The following is a 20,848-nucleotide window of genomic DNA, read 5'->3' on the forward strand; positions in this document are numbered from 1 at the left end:
TTCCATCTCATCTCTCAGCTACCATTAGGTATAGCTACCCAGCTGGTGGAAATAAGCTTCACTGGGCTCCAGAACCTGAGCTCTAGAGTAGCTCCCACAACTTCAAAGTGATGTTGACAACAGCGTTCCCTGTAAGAGGCACACTTGGGTGGCCATCCAGGAGAGATTCAAATGCCACCCAGCTAATTAGCAAGTGCCCACAGTCAGTAGCAGGTGTTTCTATTGGTGCTGCACATCCACACATGACTCAGTGCACATACTAACATTTATTCTGCACACGGATGGGAAAAATTAGAGGGAACATTGGTCTACCTAGCTATTTCTAGGGTGTTACCAGAAGCTCAAGTCTATTGACTAGGTCAGGAGATTTCCTGCCTCAGGCTGAGTAGATGTATCCTCCTCCTCCTGCATTCATTTCCTGGACTAGAGCATTCAGCCCACAGACTATTTCCCCTGAAATTCCTGTCCTCCTGCACACCCTGGCTCAGGTCCTTTCAGCGGAGTCCATCTGCTTCCTAGGGTTCCACAAAACCTCTCCAGACTCATCTCCCTCAGTCCTTTAATAAGGCCCACTGTCCATTAAACTATCACATGATCCTTCTTAGTCTTGCCTTCTTAGCCAGGAAATAATTAATTAAGGTGTGGCTGGCTACCATCTCTCCTTAAAGAGACCAATCATGCTATGACAGGATCCAAGAGGGATAGAGACTGGATTAAAAAGTCCTGCAGCTCTAGGCCAGATTTTTGTGCAGGGGTGTGAATGGTGACCAGTAGGCCCACAAAATAGCTGGAGCAGATTAGCTTCCCAGGAAGCAAGTCTGGGGCCTACAAGAGAAATTACAGGTGTTAGACTGGAGATCTGCTTTCCTCCAGGGGCAAAGGGTCGGATTTATAAAGATATGTTGGTGCCTAAAGATGAAGACAGTTGCCTTGTGGTATTTTTAAAAGGCACTGAGGCACCTCCCTTATACTGAAATTAATAGGAGTTAGGCACCAAAGCACTTCTGAAAATTCCAGTAGGCACAACTTCCATTCATATCAATATAAGGTAAGCACATAGGTACTTTTGAAAATCCCAGTAGGTATCTAGCTGCACTTTTAGACACCTAAATCTCTTTAAAAATCTGTTAGCAACTTCAGTGTAGGCCCATTTTGTTTTCAGACTGGGCTTATATGTGCCTGTTTAAAGGTTTTATTCTTGAGCTGACCTGGAGAGAAAGAAAGCCATAGAGCTGTTTTATCAGGAGGCAGATAGTAGTCTCAGGAGGTGGGAGTAGGATAGTTTGGGGAACGAACCCAGATTGCTGACTTAATTCCAGGGCCTGAATCAAGACTGGAACTCCAAAGGGGATGGTAGGTGGGGTGAGTGTTCCCTTCTTCCCTTGGCATTTGCAGAATTGCTGGGAATCTACAGGTCAAATAATTGTAGGCCCTTTGCTAAGTGGTAGCAGATTTGAGAGCTTTGTAGGGGATCAGTTTCCTGTGGTAGAGAGGTTGGTATCACAGATTCAGAGTATTTGTGTCCTAGTACAATTTCTTTATTTTTTAAATGTGCACAGATCCTGTTTACTGTCAGCAGAGAGGGCTAAAGAAAGAGCAAAACTGCACATAGTTCCATTTGCGGAAATCCTGTTAAAGATACTCTGTATATGTCCATCTCTGATGCCAAAAGTGGCTTCTTCCTCTTTCCTTTGGTCTGAGCACACTGTCCCACCTGATCTCTAGTCTCTCACCTGAGTATTCCCTGGGGGTATGTCTATACTGCATTTCTCTTTTGAGAGAGGAATGCAAATGCAGCTGAGCAAAATTGCAAATGAAGCGCAGATTTGAATTTCCCACACTTCATTTGCATAATTGCATCCGGGCGCTATTTTGAAATACCCTATTTTGAAAAAAGAAACACTGTGTAGACATGGTTATTTCGAAAGAAAACCCTTCTTTCGAAATTACCCTTATACTTCATTTTATAAGGAGTAAGGGTAATTTCAAGAGACAGGTTTTCTTTCAAAATAACCACGTCTAGACAGCATTTCTTTTTTCGAAATAGCACCCAGACACAATTATGGAAATGAAGCACAGAAAATTCAAATCTGCGCTTCATTTGTAATTTCGTTTATCTGCATTTGCATTCCTTTCTCGAAAGAGGAATGCAATGTACACATACAATGGCCGTTATTCTGAAATAACTATGCGATCATCTACACAGCAATAGAGTTATTTTGAAATAATTTTGAAATAACAGGAGGCTTATTCTGACTTCTGTAAACTTCATTCTATGAACAATAACGCCTATTCCAAAATAGTTATTCTGATATAGGGGCTGTGTAGACACTCCACTTCTGCTATTTTGAAATAACCCCTCACCCAGGCCATTCTAAGTTATTCCTCCCCAGTGCCTCCTGGGGCTCTAAATCAAAATAGCATCTCTACATTAGGGAAGCCTGCCTTGGACTAATTTTGAGGCTTCCCTGCGGTGTAGATGTGCTATTTTGAAATTGGCTATTTCAGAATAACTATTCCAGAATAACTTATTCTGAAATAAATGTGCAGTGTAGATGTAGCCCTTGAGTCCCTCTGATAGCCCATGAGCAAGATTGAGAGCAGCCTTTAGCAGCAGGATCTAGTTATGAGGGCCCAGCTTCCACTCAGAGCTGACCAAGGTTCTGGTATTCCCCAGTCAGCCTGGGTTGAGCTCCAGGAAAGAACTGCCAGGCCTTAGCTAGCAGCAACTTTTATAGCAGCCTACCACATCCTGATTGGCTGCAGTGAAGGCTGCCCTTCTACCCTGCTCGGAGGACCTCTCCACTGCTCCTGCTGCTGTCCAGGGTGCTGAAAGGCCTCCAGCGGGGAGGTCAGGCTTTGTCCGCCCCTCACACATACAAAGAGCAATCTTTAGCCAGGTAACACCAATGTCTACTGGAGCTAACTTCTTACTGAATCTGTACTTGAAAGGAAGAAGTAGAAAGTGCTTCACCCACACAGACCCTTTAATAATAGCTGAGAAATGGATGCTGTAGCCAGCCCTATGGACACTGCTCTCTATTTAAACATATTTATGAAGTGTATCATGCTGAGAACATATATTGACAATTTTTAACATGCACTGAGGACCAGAAGAATTGCTGCACTGGATCTGACAGCTGTGCCGTCCTGTCTCTGGCAATTGCCAGTACCAGGTATTTCAGAGACAGATGCAAAAAGCCCATAGTACACATCATGGCACAGAGACTCAGGCTATGTCTACACTGCAGAGCTTTTCTGGTATATAGGAGGTATCCTGGAAAAGCTCTGCCATATCCAAGGAACACATCTGCTTTTTCTGAACAGTTTCTGAAAAAGCGGACATGTTCTTTCAGCATCCCTGTATTCCTCATTGTATGAGGAATAAAAGATGTTCTGAAAGAGGAGGTTTTTCCAAAATTTGGCGCCATGTAGATGGGCCAAATTTCAGAAAAATCTCTTCTGGAAAAAAAGTGAAAGCAGGTATGCAAATTGTGGTTTGCAATTTGTGTATCTTCTTCTGATTTAACTCTGCAGTATAGACATAGCTGCTGAGTGTGACTGGGTCTTGTGCAGGGAGGGTACGCAGCTCTTGCCCTCTCACAGAGACTAGCCAGAATCTGCTACATGTCACAGTCTTGGTTTGAAGACTAATTAATTGATTTGTTTAAGCCTTGCCTGGCAATTTGTTCAATTATTTCTATTGAAACTTCCTAGATCTTGTAATACCTAGGAGTTCATTCTTCACTGGAAAAACTTCCTGAGACAAGTCTCAACAACAGATACCAAATTAGACTGGTCATTTCCAATCATCACATGTGTGGTCCTTTTGTTTTGTGTACACTGCTGTCCTACTAATCAAGCAAGCACATTCCTTGTAAGGAGAGTGTCCTGGAGCCTAACTGTACTCTCCATGATGTTGTAAGCCAAGAGACAGACAAACTACGTATCAATAAATCTTGGCATCTCTGCAAAGTGCAAATTAATTATCTGTAAATGATCCAAAGTATCCAGCAGTGCAACAGAATTTAGCAAACACTGTCCAGAAATGTGTTATTCTGAATAAGAACACAGTGACATATATCTTCACTAAAGACTTTGCCTCCCTATTGTTCTATAAATGTCATACAAAGACTGTACCAGACCCTTGCACAAATGTAGAAGGCCGAGGATGGGAATACAAAGAACCTTTCTTTTCCTGTCCTTGTGATCTTTGCACAGAAGCCAGTCACTCTCCTATGTTCAGGGGCTGCTCTTGCCTGGCGCTGCATGAGTGCTAGTCACCCTGAAGGCGGAGGAGCCAGCCCCACACCCTCTAAAATACAACTGCTCTGTGCAGGATCATCAACTCCCTCTCTTCTGAGAGTTTCATAAGTGCTTCATAAGTCTTCACAAGGCTCTCCTTGGGCTGGTGAACTTTATGTGTGTCCCAGGACAATTATCTTTGGTAAATACATTCAGAATGTTTGATTTGTTACAAGTATCAGAGGGGTAGCTTTGTTAGTCTGAATCTGCAAAAACAATAGAAGTCCTGTGGCACTTTATAGACTAACATTTATTAGAGCTTTTGTGGGCAAAGACCCACTTCCAGAATTTACACTACATGCATCTGACAAAGTGGGTCTTTACCCACAAAAGCTTATGTTCCAATAAATCTCTTCACTTACAAGGTGCCACAGGACTTCTTATTGATTTGTTACATGCATTTGTAATTATACTTATTGCAGAGAGAGAGGTTGGCAAACATGTTTTTTACCCACACAATCTCATTTCACACAGTTGAGGCCCTCCTTAATTTTTGGTCTGCTCCAGTTAACTCTTTGATTTTATTTTTGCTCCAGAATTTTGGGTTGAAAACAGCCTTGACCAATACATATAGATGTATTGAAATGTTTTATCTTTCTGTCATGTAAATATTCACTGAGCTATCTTCATCAACATTTGAGATTCAGGAAAAATGTAGAGAATGATGGAACTTGGTATTGGGGCACTGCAGAGAGAGTATAATGAACTAAACATTCTTCTATCTCCCTTATGCATAAAATGAGCTTCTTCAATTTTTGCTAACCCCATGCATGCTCTTTTTTATGTTAGTTTCTGATACTATTCTATAACCATACTTTGGATTCAACAGTTTTTCCTTGCAGTATCTCTGGACATGACTGGCACCATACTCCACTTGTTAAATGATAAGCTGCAACTAAACTTAGATTTGCTCCAAAAGCAAATATGTAATTCTAGATGGAACTGCGTGATGGGCCATACTGATGCTAGTTTGCTATGTCTCTCAAATCCACCAAGGGATTATAGTGGTTTGGATAACATTTTTTGCAAAAATAAATAAATAAATAAATAAATAAAGTTTTTCATGGTGCTTTTTATGGCTGTTTCAATTATTTAAAACAAATTAAAGTAAATTTGATTCTAAGGATTTGAAGTCACATTTCATATCAAACTGTCACTGTGGAAGGAGCGAAAACCCAGCACCATCCACAACTTAAACCAAAGACTCAGAAATTAGCTGCCTCAAGTCTGATCCTCAGTTAATTGAAAATCCTTACAACTTGGAGCTGTACAGCTCATGGGTTAAGGTGCTCAGAGGTGTAACTGAAAAAAAAAACTTTAAAAACAGTGAATAAGGTACTGCAGAACTATTTGTTGTTTTTTAAGTTTTTTCATGAGTTAAGGGTATCTTGCATTTTAAAAAATCTCCATACGCTGGATATCTCTATGTTAAACATGGCACATTAGAAATTCTACAAAAAAGAATCATGTCCACGCAGGTTATAATTGCTATCTCCATCCTCAGGCATGTGGGTTTTCTTTGGCATGATCCTGTAGTGTAACTTTACTCATCTGAACAGTCCTATTGACTACATTAAAACTACTCATCTGAATAAAGTTACTTACCCACATGGGTCTTTGCAGCTCCGGGCTCTTTATTTTTATTCTAACTTCTAGCATCTGTAAGATCTTGGTGGTGAAGTCCTGCTTAAGAGCTTATATGACATCTTTTACATAAAGTAGTTTAATATTTAGGACAAAAGATTTTCTCTGTGTGGTAGGCATTCCCAAAGCGGTTTGCTAACAGGCTCAGTGGAAATATATGGTTAATTTTTTAACTAAAAATGCATTTGAGCAAGGTGATTACATCTTGCTTCAGAGGGCAATCTTTACAAGCTTGCTATATAACTATTTCATAACTGACTGCAGAAACAAAGATTCGACTAATTAAATGAATACAAGCCTATACACTGGATTTAATTTTTCCTCTCTGTCCTTTTCAGTAACTTCCTGACACCTTGTCCCCTGTTGTAGATGTGTCTTAGGGTTGGCTACCAGTACTTAACCCTTCATGGAGCCTCATTCAGTCAGGAAGCAAAATACTCTCTGCTCCCTTTGTCCTCTATTCTGTCAATATGGATCACATGAGCTCTCTGGCCAACTGTCTCTTTTCTATGAACTACAGAAGCTGGAGTATAAGGCTGTTAGGCTTTGGCCTTGTCTACACTAAAAGGAAGATTGCTCCCTAAATCAGTCTCAGAAAGCAGCCACTCATGTGTCTGGTACTCCTCCTTTTGCGAGGAGTAATGGACAGGAGCATTTGCTCCCATCGGCCTCCCGCTGTGGGGATGCTGCCAAGCTCAGTTTAAGATAAGATGACTCCAGCTACGTATTCTACATAGCTGCAGTTGCATACCTTAAGCTGAGCTGCCAGGTCTAGTGTAGACCTACCTTTGTCTGCAGTGGCATTTGAGTGTTAAAGCTTTTGTTGTTCACAGGAGCTTAACAGCCCCCTCTCCCAATAACAAAAGTTTTGCCCTGGCAAGTACTGGCATAAAGAGTGCTTTGCTGGCAGGAGAGCACTCCAGTGGACAAAGCAAACACCACCACTTGTAGGGAGTGGAAATTTTTTGTTGGCAAAATCTGTGTAGTATAGATATGCAGGAAAGCAGATAGCCATGCCAGGCCCCTGGACAAGGGGGGTGGCTCTGCAATTCCAGAAGGGGGCAGATGGAAAGTGTGGGGGCAGAGGCAGCCAGCCCTCATCACCACCTGGAGTGTGCCACACTATCCTCCCAGCCCTTAGAGAAGGGCCACTCAACTTTGGAAGGCCCAGGGGCCCCAATGATACTCACAGCACATAGCGAGGGCCACAACTTAAGTGTGGTTGCATATACATGCACAGGGGTGGATGAGAGTGCTGCGGCCTCCCCACCCCCTTTGACATGGCGCATGCACGGGGCTTCTGCAAGCGCGGGGCCTGGGGCAGCTGCCCCGCTCACCCTGCCCCAAATCCGCTGCTGTACATGCAAATATATATGCAAATAGCTTCTCTCTCATGGACGGCATGAATGCAAGTGCTCCGGCGCTCCCGTCACCTCCTCCCTGGGGGCTAGAAATGCTGACACTCTATTCCAGAGAGCCCAACCACTTGCATCTTTCAATATTCACTCTACCTGAGAGATGCTTCACCGTTGTGGAGCATGTTCCCATTGGAGGCCACGTTCAAAGGATCCCACCAATGGGCTGTGTGTTGAGCTCTGCATAACCCTAAACCGCCATCGCGTGTTGAGTAGCCCTGCCTTCGAGCCACCTGGAGCACTCGGTGTGGTGATCCAGCAGTGATTTAAAGGGGCCAGGGCTCTGGGACTTTTACAATCACTAGGCCCTGGGGCAGTTGCACCCTTTGTGTCCCCCCGCCCCTCCCAGCCACCTGTCAGCAGACTTGTAAACATACCCTTAGATAGAAAATTGACATCAGCTTCACTGACTGCAATTACCGCTCTACCAAGAAACTAGGCTGACCTTGGTTTCTCCGAGAACATAAATATTAATCCAAGTCACCTCCTTCCTGCTATCCTCCTTCTGAGGTGATCTGTTGGGCTCTTTCTTCAAACCATTCTCAGCACAGCACTTTGACTCATCTCCCTGCTTAACATCATCCTGTTCAGCCACACACCCAAAAAACAAACCAAAGAACCACAAGCTAGCAGCAGAATCTAAACCACATGACACAGGACTTTCGGAGTATGGATGAGGCTCCACCATAGGTGACTACCTATTGGCAGTACCTCTTTCACCAGCAGTGTAAGTTAACGGTACGAGGGGGCAAGTGGAACTCCAGGACCAGGCAGAGCACAATCAGGGAGCCAGGATCAAGTCTCTGTGGCTCTCCCCAAACCCTACTGTAGATGTAATAGAGAAATTCAACTCTAAAAGTTGGAATTTGCAAAAGCACAGAGTATTGGTCTAACCCTGTTCCTACTAAAGTCAGTGGTAATTTTGCCACTGAAACCAGTGCAATCAGAATTAGGACAGTGAAGAGAGCACTTTTGAAAAATTCCACTCCAGCACACTTTTCACATAAAAATCAATTAGAGAATTGTGAAATTATATATTCTTCAAAGGAGTATTTGAATAATTGGATTAAACAAAAACTTGAGCCATGATAACCAATACTTTTGGGATCTTATTTTTCATAAGACAGTATTTAAAGTAACAGTCTTAGTTTCTAAAGACAAGAGTGATATATTAATACACCTTTCAACAGACATGGCTCCTTTAATAAAAACTGACTGGCAATTAGGTGCTGGAAGCTTAGAATAAAGGACCCAGTGTAACAAAGTGCCAGAAGGCACACACTTTTGATAGAGAAATTCTCCACAAAAAACAAAAACAGAACCTGAGATGTGTTTTTCTTGTGTATCAATATCTGAGGAAAATTACACTGGCCATATGTCTTATCTGTCCTTTTAGTCAGGGTTAGTCATGATTGTACTGCGTTTAGCACAGCAGAACATTGTGGTGAGATATACCTGTACTGTTAATGTTGCATACTACACATTGCTGCAAAGTAATGAGAATTTTCACAGCCAATAACAATGTATATCATGCAAAGCAAAAGGAGAGCAGATGTTTTGTTTTAAAATCTACTACTATAATTTTAACAGTGATTTAAAATCAATAAAAATGAAAAAGCTGCCACTCCACTCTTAATTCACTGCCTTTTCACTGGGTACTGCAACTTGACAGTCCTATATCAGAGGTGTAAAAATAGTGAATAATCTGTCATATTGTAACGGAGGAGCAAGATTGCCCAAGAATAACTATGAATTATGTGAACTAGAAATTTTTGACCACACCTCCTCCCCAATTTTTAAAATTCTTTCACTGTCATGGACCATAAACCACTAGAAAGCTCTTGGCTTTGATCAGTAATGACTATTAAGATTGGTTTAAACTGGAGGGTAGATGGGGACATAGTCTTTTTTTGGGGGGGAGGGGGGGAACCAGACTCAGCAGTAATAGTTCATTGTGGTCAATTTCCTTCAGAATTGGTTGATATAAAACTGAGTTTTCAACTAAATATGGTTTTTGTCTAAAGTGTCTGTTCTCTGCAGAAAATTTTTATTTAGCTTAAATAACCCAATATATTTCAATTCAAAATGGTGCCACACTATAATCATAAGTGTTGTAATCTTGGTTGCCTTAAACTTCCATTCTTCTCTATGGCCAGTCTCTCTGGTTGGACTATATCTCCTATTATGTACCATGTGAAGGGATTTGTATGCTTCACCCCCCACACATGAAAAAAAGGAGAAAGTGGTATTTTCAATATGATGCCCCATGGGAGTTATAGTTCTGGATGCCTTATGCTCCCATTTTCCTCTGTGGGTTGGGCTTTCCACTGTTTTACATCTCGCAAATTTTGACAGTTATCCCATGGGGAAAAGCCATCTATTTTCTGATTAGTTTTAGCCAATATCCTTAGACAATTGATTAGAGAATGATATAAATTGGAGATGGAAAAGACATATTAGATAATTCAGTTCCTTTCATACCAATAAAGGGTTATTCCTTACACTATGTTGTCCTGCACTTTGTCTATTCTAGGTGGTAAGGGATGACACTTCCATCACTTTTGTTGGACTATTCTAATACTTCACACTACCCAAAAGATTTTCTTGATTTTCCTATTAATTTACCCATTTCTGAATTTCTCATCGGTCATAGCTCTACTCCTTTGATCAGGGAAAGTGTCTTTTCCCCTCACTGTGAAAAATTTAGATTAAAAGAGTATTTTTGTTTTATTTTCACTGGAACTGGAAGACCTGAAACCTTTTTTTTTAATCAAAAAGCAATTTCCACTAAAATAAATATTTTAATGGAAAGTTTTCAGCCAACTCAAGTTTCTATACTTCACATATTCATAAAGATTTACCACAACCCTTTTCAGTCATCTCTTAGCCAACAAAACTGCTTGTATATGGCCTTGCTCCTAAAACTAGGAACTGCTAGCAAGGGCTTCAGTATCTTCACTTTATCCCTTTGAATAACAGATTTCAATGAAAATTGGAGGCCTGTACATTTCGCTCTTTTAAACCATCCTCAGTCATCTTCTCCAATGCTCAGATGATGTTACAGAAAAATTCTGAGTAAACATCGAGGAGACTGCTTGATTTTGACTCTGTTCTGATGGAACAAGACTGGGTACTAACGGAAACCTGCCTAGTTTTCTGCTAGCTCACCTACCCAGCTCCTGAGCAAGCCCAGGACTTCTGGGGTCTAGAGCTCCAGAGAAGATCTCCAGTTGGACTGCTTCAGAGTGGGGGCTCCGTTCTCTTTTTTGGAGCTTTCCAAAGGTTTTGGACGTTATTCCAAATCTGAATGAAACCAAATTTTGAAATCCTCTGGGAATTTGAATAGCCTTCTGCTAATTACTGTTCTACCTTCAAGTTTTCTAGTAATTTTCCAGGTTTGAATATATTATTCCAGATAATTTCCTTTTTGCAAAATGGCAAATATTTGGAGCAAATATCCTCAAACTGAATAACCTTTAACAAAACTAAAGTTCAACCCCTAAACCTCAGTAGTCAATTTTCAGCCAAATCAGTCCTTGTTCAGTTTTCACTTCATCCTTATTCTGGAAAAGCTCCATTTGGCTTCATCTAGAACAGTGCTTTCTAACCTTTGTTCAACCATAGCATTTTTGAAAGTATGTGCAGTGGCCATTAGATATCTTGGACATGGTTTGTGGACCTCTAAGAGTCTGACGACCACACGGGTTAAAAACCACTGTTCCCTGGCAATGACACAATTGTTCATGGAACCCTTGGACATAGTGTGCAGATCTCCAGGGCTCTTTGAATCACAGGCTGAATCTGATTTAGAATTATGTCAGAATAATGACAGTCAAAACTAAGTAAGGACTTCAGGAATAAAAGCCATAAGTGAAGTGTTCCAACTTCTACTGCAATGACAAAATGACCTTTCCCCCACCTAACCAGAAACCATGTATGGAACCATGGGAAGGTAGGTGCTGTGGTTGGAAAACTGGAAGACCATTGTATTTTGAGGAGCTAGTGAATCTTCCCAGTTCTCATGTCTGCAAATTAGAAAACAGGTTTTGGCCTACTGTTAGCAAGGAAAATTCCCAGCTTGTTAGAGAGATAGGCCGTGCCCAGCATGGCAGAGTTCACCACATAGTTTAGATAAGCTTTGGGGTAAACAAGCCTGTCGGTGTGAATCTTCTCAAGCAGTCAGGTGTTTGTTTTGGGTTTTTTCCTCTGCATGTAGTTAGTTGATGCTTCTAGAATTGTGTGTACAGACTATATATCGTTTACTGTTGCCAATGCCCTTTGGACTTCCCGAAGGACCTGGAACTGTACAGAGGTGCCTTTCAGACCTGGCTCAGAAGTCCATCCTCTGCTGAATCGGAGTCCCCAGCAAGCCAAAGGGATGTTGTAAGCCTTCTCTTATTTTCTTGTTATATCATCTAATAAACCTTGTATTTATTCTCATTAAGCGATTTGTGTCTTCTTGGTTACCCTCTGAACCTGAGAGCAGAGTCTGGCTGGCCCAGCCTCTGAAGTAAAACAGTAGGGAAGACCTGTTATAGGTACTGATAGCCACAATAACATCAAGACTACATATTTTGATTCATTGCATAATGCAGCACACAGACAATAATGATTAGTAACAATATTAAAAATTCCCTGTGGTTGCACTGCAGAGATCGTTTGAAGTAGAAGAAATTCAAAGCTTGCTACAGTGACATGCCATGATTGAATAAGCCTTAAGGCAACTCTTCAGAGATCAGACATCAGCAGATACTAGCTCAAAACTTAACATTTTGAACTGGATGTAAGTAGAATGCAGGGAAAACTAGGCTCCATTATAACATATTTTAACCTGTTTAGCAGTACCTTCTCTATCAGGCTACGTCTACACTGCATTCCTCTTGGGCAAAAGCCTATGCAAATTAAGTACGGATTACCATATTGCCGCGCTTCATTTGTATAATTAATTAGAGACTGTTTTTGTGCAAGAGGCTTTTGTGCAAAAGGAGCCATCCACACTGCTTCCTTTTTGTACAAAAACACTCTTGCACAAGAGCCGTTCTTCCTGAAAAAATCAGGAAGAACGGCTCTTGCGCAAGAGGGTATTTTCGTGCAAAACGGAGTTATGTAGATGGCTCCTTTTTGTGCAAAAGCCTCTTGTGCAAAAACGGACCCTAATTAATTATGCAAATGAAGTGCAGAAATATGCTAATCCGCACTTCATTTGCATAGGCTTTTGCGCAAGAGGGATGCAGTGTAGACGTAGCCTCAGATTGCTATTGATGTTATTGGGAGCACAGCACATCCTGCTCTAAAATTATAGTGACAGGCCAAAGATCCATAGCAGCGTTTCCCAAACTATGGGCTGCGGCCCGCTACCGGGCCACAGGAAAAAAATACTGGGCCTCAGCATGGCTGGTGGCTGCTGGGAGGGGAGCAGAGGGGGGGCAGAGCAGGGCAAACTGGGAGGAGGTGGCGTGGGGGAACCGGCTGCCGGGAAGCAGGGTTGGGGGCAGCGGGGCTGTCCTGCGGAGATCAAGGCAGGCGGGCGGGCAGCTGGCGGAAGCAGGGTTAGGGGTAGTGGGGCTGTCCCGTGGAGATCCGGGCGGGTGGGCAGGCGGGCGGCGGAAGCATGGTTGGGGTAGCAGGGCTGTCCTGCGGAGATCCGGGCAGGCAGGTGGGCAGCAGAAGCAGGGTTGGAGGCAGTGGGACTGTCCTGCGGAGATTGGGGAGGGCAGGCTGCGGAACCAGGGTTGGGCGGGGGGAGAGGAGAGGGCTGGACAGGGGCGATCAGGAGGAGGAGGACAGGAGAGCCAGCTGCCAGAAGCAGGGCTGGACGGGGGCAGCGGGGCTGGTCAAAGGGGTCGTTGGGGGAGCAGGACTGACCAGGGGAGATTGGTGGGGGTGGGGGGAACCGGCCGCTGGAAGCAGGGCTGGAAGGGGGCAGCAGGGCTGGACTGGGGAGATTGGGAGGAGAAGTGGGGGGAAGCGGGACTGACCCGGGCACATGCAGACCCTACAGACCCTGGCAGACAAGTGAGTCTGGCCGGGGATTCCATTTTTCCCCCTGCCCCCCCCCCACATACCATCCCTCGAATACAGGCAGTCTCCGGGTTACGTACAAGATAGGGACTATAGGTTTGTTCTTAAGTTGAATTTGTATGGGACTGGCTCCAGATTCAGCTGCTGCTGCTGAAACTGACCAGGGGCTGACTACAGGAAGCTGGAGGCAGAATTGCTCTGCCCCCAGCTTCCTGGAATCAGCCACTGATCAGTTTCAACAGCGGCTGAATCTCGAGCCTGGGACAGAACAGCTGGGCTGCCAGGTAGGTCCCTGCAGGACCAACCCGGCAGCACCCCAGCTGCTCTACCCCAGGGTCCACAACAAAAGCCTGGTCTGCTGGGGGGGGGGGATGCACTAGCTGCGCCCCCCCCCCCAAGCAGACCAATGACACGGGGAGCAAAGCCTCAGAGGCGCGGGACCCCTCCGCCTCCCCGGCTTTGCTCCAGGTGTCCCTGGTCTGCTGGAGACGGTCCCCAGCAGACCAGGGGCACCCGGAGCAGCTTTTCTTGCCCTGGAGGTTGAGGTGGCGGGACCGCTGCGCTCTGGGCGGTCCCGCTGCCTGCGAGCTCTGGGGCGAGAAAGCCCCGTTCGTAAGTGCGGATCTGACATAAGTCGGATCCGCGTAAGTCGGGGACTGCCTGTAGTTGTGAACTGCCTGGCAGGTAGACACACTCAGGCAGCGTGAGCACATCTACCAGCCAGGCAGTTCCCACCTAAGGACTGATACACCTAATTATAATAAAACTTACCTAATTAGAAAATACCAGACATGTTATATATCTGGTAATTTCTTAATTTGTTTCCTGGACAAAACCCTCAAATACCAGACTGTCTGGTACAAAACTGGACACCTGGCAACCCTACCCTTCCTTACACCCTCCCTCCTAGCCAGATATCCTACCCCCAATCTGCTCCTGCTCCCGCCTCCTGAAGTGCCCATGCAGTGCCGGGTCCCCCAAACCCTGGCCCAGGCTAGGTGGAGGATGCAGCCAGGTGAAACACTGAAAATGTATTCATTTTTCATTCTTTTTTTATATGCATTTATATTTTTTGAGCTGCAAAAAACAATACTGAAAAAAAAATGGGTTCCAACTAAAGTAAAAAGTTTGGGAAACCCTGATCTGTAGTATCTGAACAGGGTGGGATGAAGAGCAATGCAAGAAGCACAACTTACAGCATTATTAAAGCATCAAGGGCATTATTAAAAGTGTGGATAGCAGGAATATGGGAGCACAAAACACCTCTGAAAATTATTTGTTTTTATTGTTGGGAACAAGAAAAGAAGAGGGTAAGTTAAAAAACCCAAACCACAAGCCAGGATAATGGGGCCAAAGGGACATAATATACTCTTCCTCCTCCTCCCATCTCTAGTCATATTAATTACACACATAGTCAACATTTCAGATGTCTCAACTCTATCACTCCTAGGGAAAAGGGGGGAAAATTATGGACCTATTTCCAGTGGTCAAACAGACATTTAGCTTTCCATGACTGATAGAGGGGTACCCACATCACTATCCATCACATTATCCATGGAACACTTTAATGGAAAGCAGAGTTTTGAGCTAACACTTAGATCCTTTGAAGAGAGTTCTTATGACTCTCCTGAAGCACACATTTCTTGGAGACTCCTCCATCGTCTCCAAGTAAGAAGAAACTCTTAGCACTGAAGCTACAGTACATACATCAAGGAGAAAGACATCTCAGATTCAGGACACCTCCAATGCAACCAGTCAAGCTGTGATTGACAGACCTCCATATTGAGAGGTACCCCTGCTTCACCACTTAGCTATGCAGGGATTACGAAAACTACTAACTCAGTTTGTCAGTGAATAGTTCAGAAGATTCTTAGCATATCTACAAGTACGATTGACCTGAACAGCAACTGATTTTTGACAGAAGATACACATAAAAGTAGAGTAGCCAGAAGTACTGAGAAATCTGAAGTGGAGTCCAGGGCAATGGAGTGCTTTGGTTTTTTATTGATAAATGATGCTACAACAGCCTGCTATAACTTAAGTATCAACTTGTGGGCCAGAGGAGAATTGCATGAAAGCTATCAAGCTGGGCCAGCCCTAGCTTCCTAGGTTACTGGGATACAGAGTTGCTCCAGAACATCAGGAGTGCAACAGCAGAACTGGGAGCTGGGGAAAATGCATTGTTACTGTGTGGTACTCACACCACACCCAGCTAGATAGGGAAGGAGTATTGAAAGATGTCAAGAGAGTGGGTCGTTTGTTGGCAGATTTATTCCTACAGCTCTCAGTTATTTGGGGTGTTTGGATGTGAGAGCTATAGGCAGCATAGGGCCAAGGATACTATAGCTGAAGCACCCTTAAGGCCGTGATACGTCCCCCGTGATACGTCCCCTTTTGACAAGCAGATGCAACAGAGCACATTGTCTTTGGCATGGAAGAAATTTGTTTCAAGGTAGAGAATTTTGAAAAGTGATCCTGACTCCCAATGGGCCAATTACTTCGCTTTGCACTGAAATATTCAAAAGGCCTTTTGTAGTTGGATGTGAATTAGACTTATAGGTGGTTTCAGAAGTGATAAAGAAGGAGCTGAGTTGACCCAATCTGAGGTAACCTCTTTCATTGCAACTTATCGTCACATCTCACATATCCACCACGCAGAGATCATCTTTATAGTAGTGTTAGCTCCACGTACAATTCAAATGTAGCCCCTAACCCCATTCCTGCTGTGCACACACACACATCTTTTGCTTGAGTTAAAAGGTGTTTTAAATTCGAACTAGCTGGGCAGTGACCTGATATGGGATACAGCTTGAGTGCTGCAGATGCTTCACTGGTCATGGGTGTGGATGTAAGTGCTCTGTGCTGGTGTAAAATTGCTCTGTGCTGCTAATACAAACTCTTGTGCAGTTCCAGTTCCAGTACTACTTTACAGGGTGACCATGTTCAACTGAGCTGGAATAGCTTGAGAGGAGTTTACAAGTTAATGCTGCAGTGAAGACAAGTCCTAAAACATTCATCATTCACGAAGGTCATCTTCTAATCATACTTGGCTCAGCTCTTGGTGCTTGTTGAGAGGTTTCCTTGAAGCCACTAACTTTCTTAAAAACAATTTAAAATGCAAATCAAGAAAAACCAATCACCTCTTCTTAATACTTATCAAATGTCAATGTACTTGGTGCTTTACAAATAAAGAAGAGATCCTGCCCCAATTAGTTTACAAAATAGTTCAGTGACAGACAAAATAGAACCGACACAAACATTAACTCATTTGCTTGTATGATTTGGAGCAGGTGAAGAGATCTAGCAGTGGTTGTCTTGTAAACATTTTATAGAGAAGGGTGATTTGAAAAAGAAAAGAAAAGAAAAGAAAAGAAAAGAAAAGAAAAGAAAAGAAAAGAAAAGAAAAGAAAAGAAAAGAAAAGAAAAGAAAAGTTTGAGGGGAAATGGACTTCTAAGCCATTTAAAAATGTAACAAGTTTTTATAGACCAAAGTGGATACAAAAGATCAGTATTATAAATTACTATTCACTTCCCCAGAGCAAAAGTTTACAGAAGTGAGTCCTAGCAGATGTGAAAGCTTCCTTGCTGTCAAACTGTCAGAGAGAAGGAACTGAAGGTTGAAGAGCCTTGGGATTTGCTGCATCTCCCTGAGGTGTGTGGCTGCTGTCCTGCGATTAGGCAGTTTAACATTTGTTCCTTGATGTATTGCAGAGTGTGAATCATGACTCAAAGGCTTGAGTACTGAAAGCATCTCCAAGTTCTCCAAAATACTTACAACCGAAAGCCTCAAACATTTTACTAGAAACAGTTTTCTGTTTCACTTTTTCTTGCCTTCCAAATTGTTCATTTAATAGGAAACTTGCAGTCTTCTGCATATTCTTTACTACGCCACAGATATCATAAGGAGAGAGAAGTTGTTCAATGCTGGAGACTTAAGGGCTGGTCCACAGAGCTCTAAAATGCCGTTGCAAAAAATCCACATTCATTCAGTCTCTCAAAATGTTCCATTTTTACTCATTAGACCTCTTGGGTTTCCTATGCTTTGCAGCAGTTTCAGATGGAAGCTACTGTAAATTATTATTACCAGCTCTATACCTTATATCTTCTACATGGGTACTTTATATTTCTAGTGTCTTAAGGACTAGATTACTAGTTTTTTGCTTAGCAAAAGAATTGTTAATGCTTTCCAGGCAAAACCTTTACAAATATCTTTCTCTTGTAATGAAGACATAAGCATTTTCCTTTGCATTAATGAAAACCCTTCCAGCTATGCTGGCAGTACCTCTATATATTCATTACAACAACAGAAGAGACAAAGTCAGTTATTTTTGTACTCTACCTGTTTAGTTCTCATTTTAGAATCTGATGACAGATTGTTGTAGGTATAATGGGCCTGCGTGACTCCACAAAAAAGGACTGCAACAATTCCTGAAATGCAAAGAAAGGATAGAGTCAGCTGCTTCTATTTTCTACCTTGCAGAAGTCAAAGGGTGGGATTAGCCTGCTCAAAAACTAATTAGATTGTGTTAAAAGCTTTTTGTAATGCAAAGGTATGTTTTACAAGAATGTTCTTCCAACAAACTAGAATTTTGCTTTGATAGAAATCTTTGCAAATCCTCCCATTCCTTCATCCCAGGCTTATTAGTGCCATCCACTTGGACAATTTAAGGTACCATAATAACTGTATAAAACAATCTCTGCTCAAGGTGGGAGTGACAGTTATCCAAGTTTGTTATTTAATTATAAGATAATAAAATTATAGAAAATAATAAAACAGTGGCATAGGCCAAAGTAGCTGAAGAAATGTTAATTTTTCCCTCCTGAATGTGCTTGAGCAGTGGGGGCTGAAGGAGTAAAGTATGTGGAGGCCATTTTGCCCTCTGCATGTCTGTTTGCCTTGCATATTGCACACTGCTTATTACAAGGCAAACAGCAAAACCCAGCTTTAAAATACCGCTCTGGTGGGAAAAAGCTGTGTCACTCAGAATGACTGGGTCAGTGGTTGTAACTGAGCGGCAGTAATTATGTTTCCTCAGCTTATGGAAGGTATGAGGAGAGAAAAGGAGCAGCAATCTTGTCAGGAATATAAAGGTACTCATGTGGTAACATTAATTATTTTTAAAGCTCCTCTTCCTTACCAGCCCCATACTAAGCTGCTTAGAGTTGCTGATCATAAAGTAAACACAGTATAACTGTTGAGAACATTGATACATTCATACCCTCTTAAAGTTAAACTAATATTAACTAAAGAAACCACACAGAAAAGAAAAGAAAAGAAAAGAAAAGAAAAGAAAAGAAAAGAAAAGAAAAGAAAAGAAAAGAAAAGAAAAGAAAAGAAAAGAAAAGAAGGGAAAAACCAGTGGCCAATGGTGACCACAAAAGCACCTCTGGAAAAAAAAAACCTGTCTCTTAAATCTTGGGCTGCAACAAACTGAGGGGGAATGATCCTGGAATCCTTCACAGTGAAAACACGACTGCCTAGTAGGATGTAAAGCGGTCCTGGTCGGTGGGCTCACAGGGAGTCCCACTGACTTCAGTAAGAACTCACATGGGCATAGGAGCTTGCACACTTGACTTCACAATGGAGTCAATAGATGCTGCATCTTCTTAATGTCTAAAACAGGGGCTACCCTCCCTTTTGAGCAAGAGTTGTTCTTCCTCATTTTTCAGGAAGAACGGATCTTGCACAAGAGGGGGGTTTTGTGCAAAAAGGAGCTGTCTATACAGCACCTTTTTGCGCAAAAGCCTCTTGTGCAAAAACGGCTGCTAATTAATTATGCAAATGAAGTGTGGCGATATTCTACTCCATGGTTCATTTGCATAAGCTTTTGTGGAAGAAGGCTGCAGTATAGACGTAGCCAGAATGGTGAAATTCCTGAAAAGCAGATGATGCATCTATGTAAATAATCATCTGGAGAAGGCTTAGTGAGGAGTTTTCAAATGTAGCTACTCCCTTTACTATAAGGAGCTTGAAAAAACAATAGTGCCAATGTAAAATAATCCACTATTTCATAAACAGGAAAAAATCCAGGTCTGGCGTAATATGATCAGTTACTCAAGACAGTGAGTAAATGAGCAGTGCATTCTGAAGAAGCTGCAAGCAACAGGGATGTGCTGCAGTAAACTTGTCTACACAGAGAGGCTGCAGGTGCTCCTGGAAATGGGACTAATAGTTTGTAGAAGCCTCAGATTAACATGTAGGATACTGAATGCTTATCCAAGACTGTCAGATGTTTGAAACTATGGGTATCCCTAGGCTATGTCTACACTGTAGGTTTCTTGCACAATAACTTTTTGTGGAAGAGATGTGCTTTTGTGCAAGAGAGTGTCCACACTGCCATGAATGCTCTTGCACAAGAAAGCTCCGATGGCCATTCACAGAATGGCCATCCGCGCACCAGTTCTTTTTCCGATAGGGGTTTCTTGCACAAGGAACCCCTGTTGTCTGTCCACACATGCCTTTTTGCGTAAGAGCTCTTGCACAAAAAGGCTTGTTCCTTATAGAAAGAGGAATAACTCTTGCACAAAAAGCCCTGTCTTCTATCTACTGTACTTTTTCTTGCGCAAAAATGCGCTTGTAGTATGGATGCGCTGAGAATTTTTGCACAAAAACAGCCATTTTTGTGCAAAAACTCTGCAGTGTAGACATAGCCCTACAGTTTAGTGGTAGGAGGGTGGCTGAGGAAGAGTGAGAAACATTTCCTAAGATTAAAATGAGGATGCAAAAAAGAAAAGGGCAAAGAAGAAATATTTAAAAAATGACAATCCTTATTTGAAGGGAAAAAAATTTAAAAAAACTAAAGACTAAATAAAGAAACATGATTCTTTTATTAGACCTTCCTTAGTTTTCTGTTGCTCTTTAGACTGCTAGATGTAAAAGTACTATCCACCCAAATTGCAAGTTTCTCTATTCATTTCTGGGAAGATTGAGGAATGTGCCTTTGATGGAAGAGAAAAGGGGATAGGAAAGAATAATGGCCACCAAAGAGAAAATGAAAAACCTATTCCCATTCAGCAATGCAGAATGTCTCTTGGCTTCTGAATTCTATTCGCTCGACAGTATTTCTATTGCAGTAATACAAGCTTCTTCAAACGAGGAAAATTTCACTGAGCTTTAACTGCCCTTTCTTTGCTTTTGTCATATTTCTGTTTCTTTTAACTCAGGACTGGGGCTGAATCTATAACATAAAGGTCATTAGAGTGCAGTACCTAAGAAAGTGCTGGGCATTTCAAGTTTATGGTAAGACACTTTATTCTCCCAAATGACTTCAATGCCTCTTCTAGGGCTTGAAGGCTTCCTTGTATTTTGTAGTATAAAGCTGACATGGGATTTATAAAGTCTCTAGGCCAATTAGTAGCTTCAAAATGTCCTCTTGTATAATGTGGTGGATAAATACATGTTTGCACAATCAAAAGTCAATTTTTAAAAGTATGGCTAAGCAGGACTACTTCTAAATATTACT

At 42.4% G+C, this 20,848-nt stretch overlaps 1 protein-coding gene across 1 annotated transcript in view; it reads right to left on the reverse strand.

The window, feature by feature from the left end:
- The window catches only part of SLC9A9 (solute carrier family 9 member A9), a 408,350-nt gene that overhangs the window by 181,525 nt on the left and 205,977 nt on the right, over window positions 1–20,848 (reverse strand). The window contains exon 9 of the mRNA XM_075937666.1: window positions 17,725–17,813. Coding sequence (XP_075793781.1) covers window positions 17,725–17,813 — 89 coding nt within the window. The remainder of the gene's footprint in view (window positions 1–17,724; window positions 17,814–20,848) is intronic.

This window comes from Pelodiscus sinensis, chromosome 10, assembly GCF_049634645.1.
Source record: "Pelodiscus sinensis isolate JC-2024 chromosome 10, ASM4963464v1, whole genome shotgun sequence".
In the NCBI taxonomy this organism is placed as follows: domain Eukaryota; kingdom Metazoa; phylum Chordata; order Testudines; family Trionychidae; genus Pelodiscus; species Pelodiscus sinensis.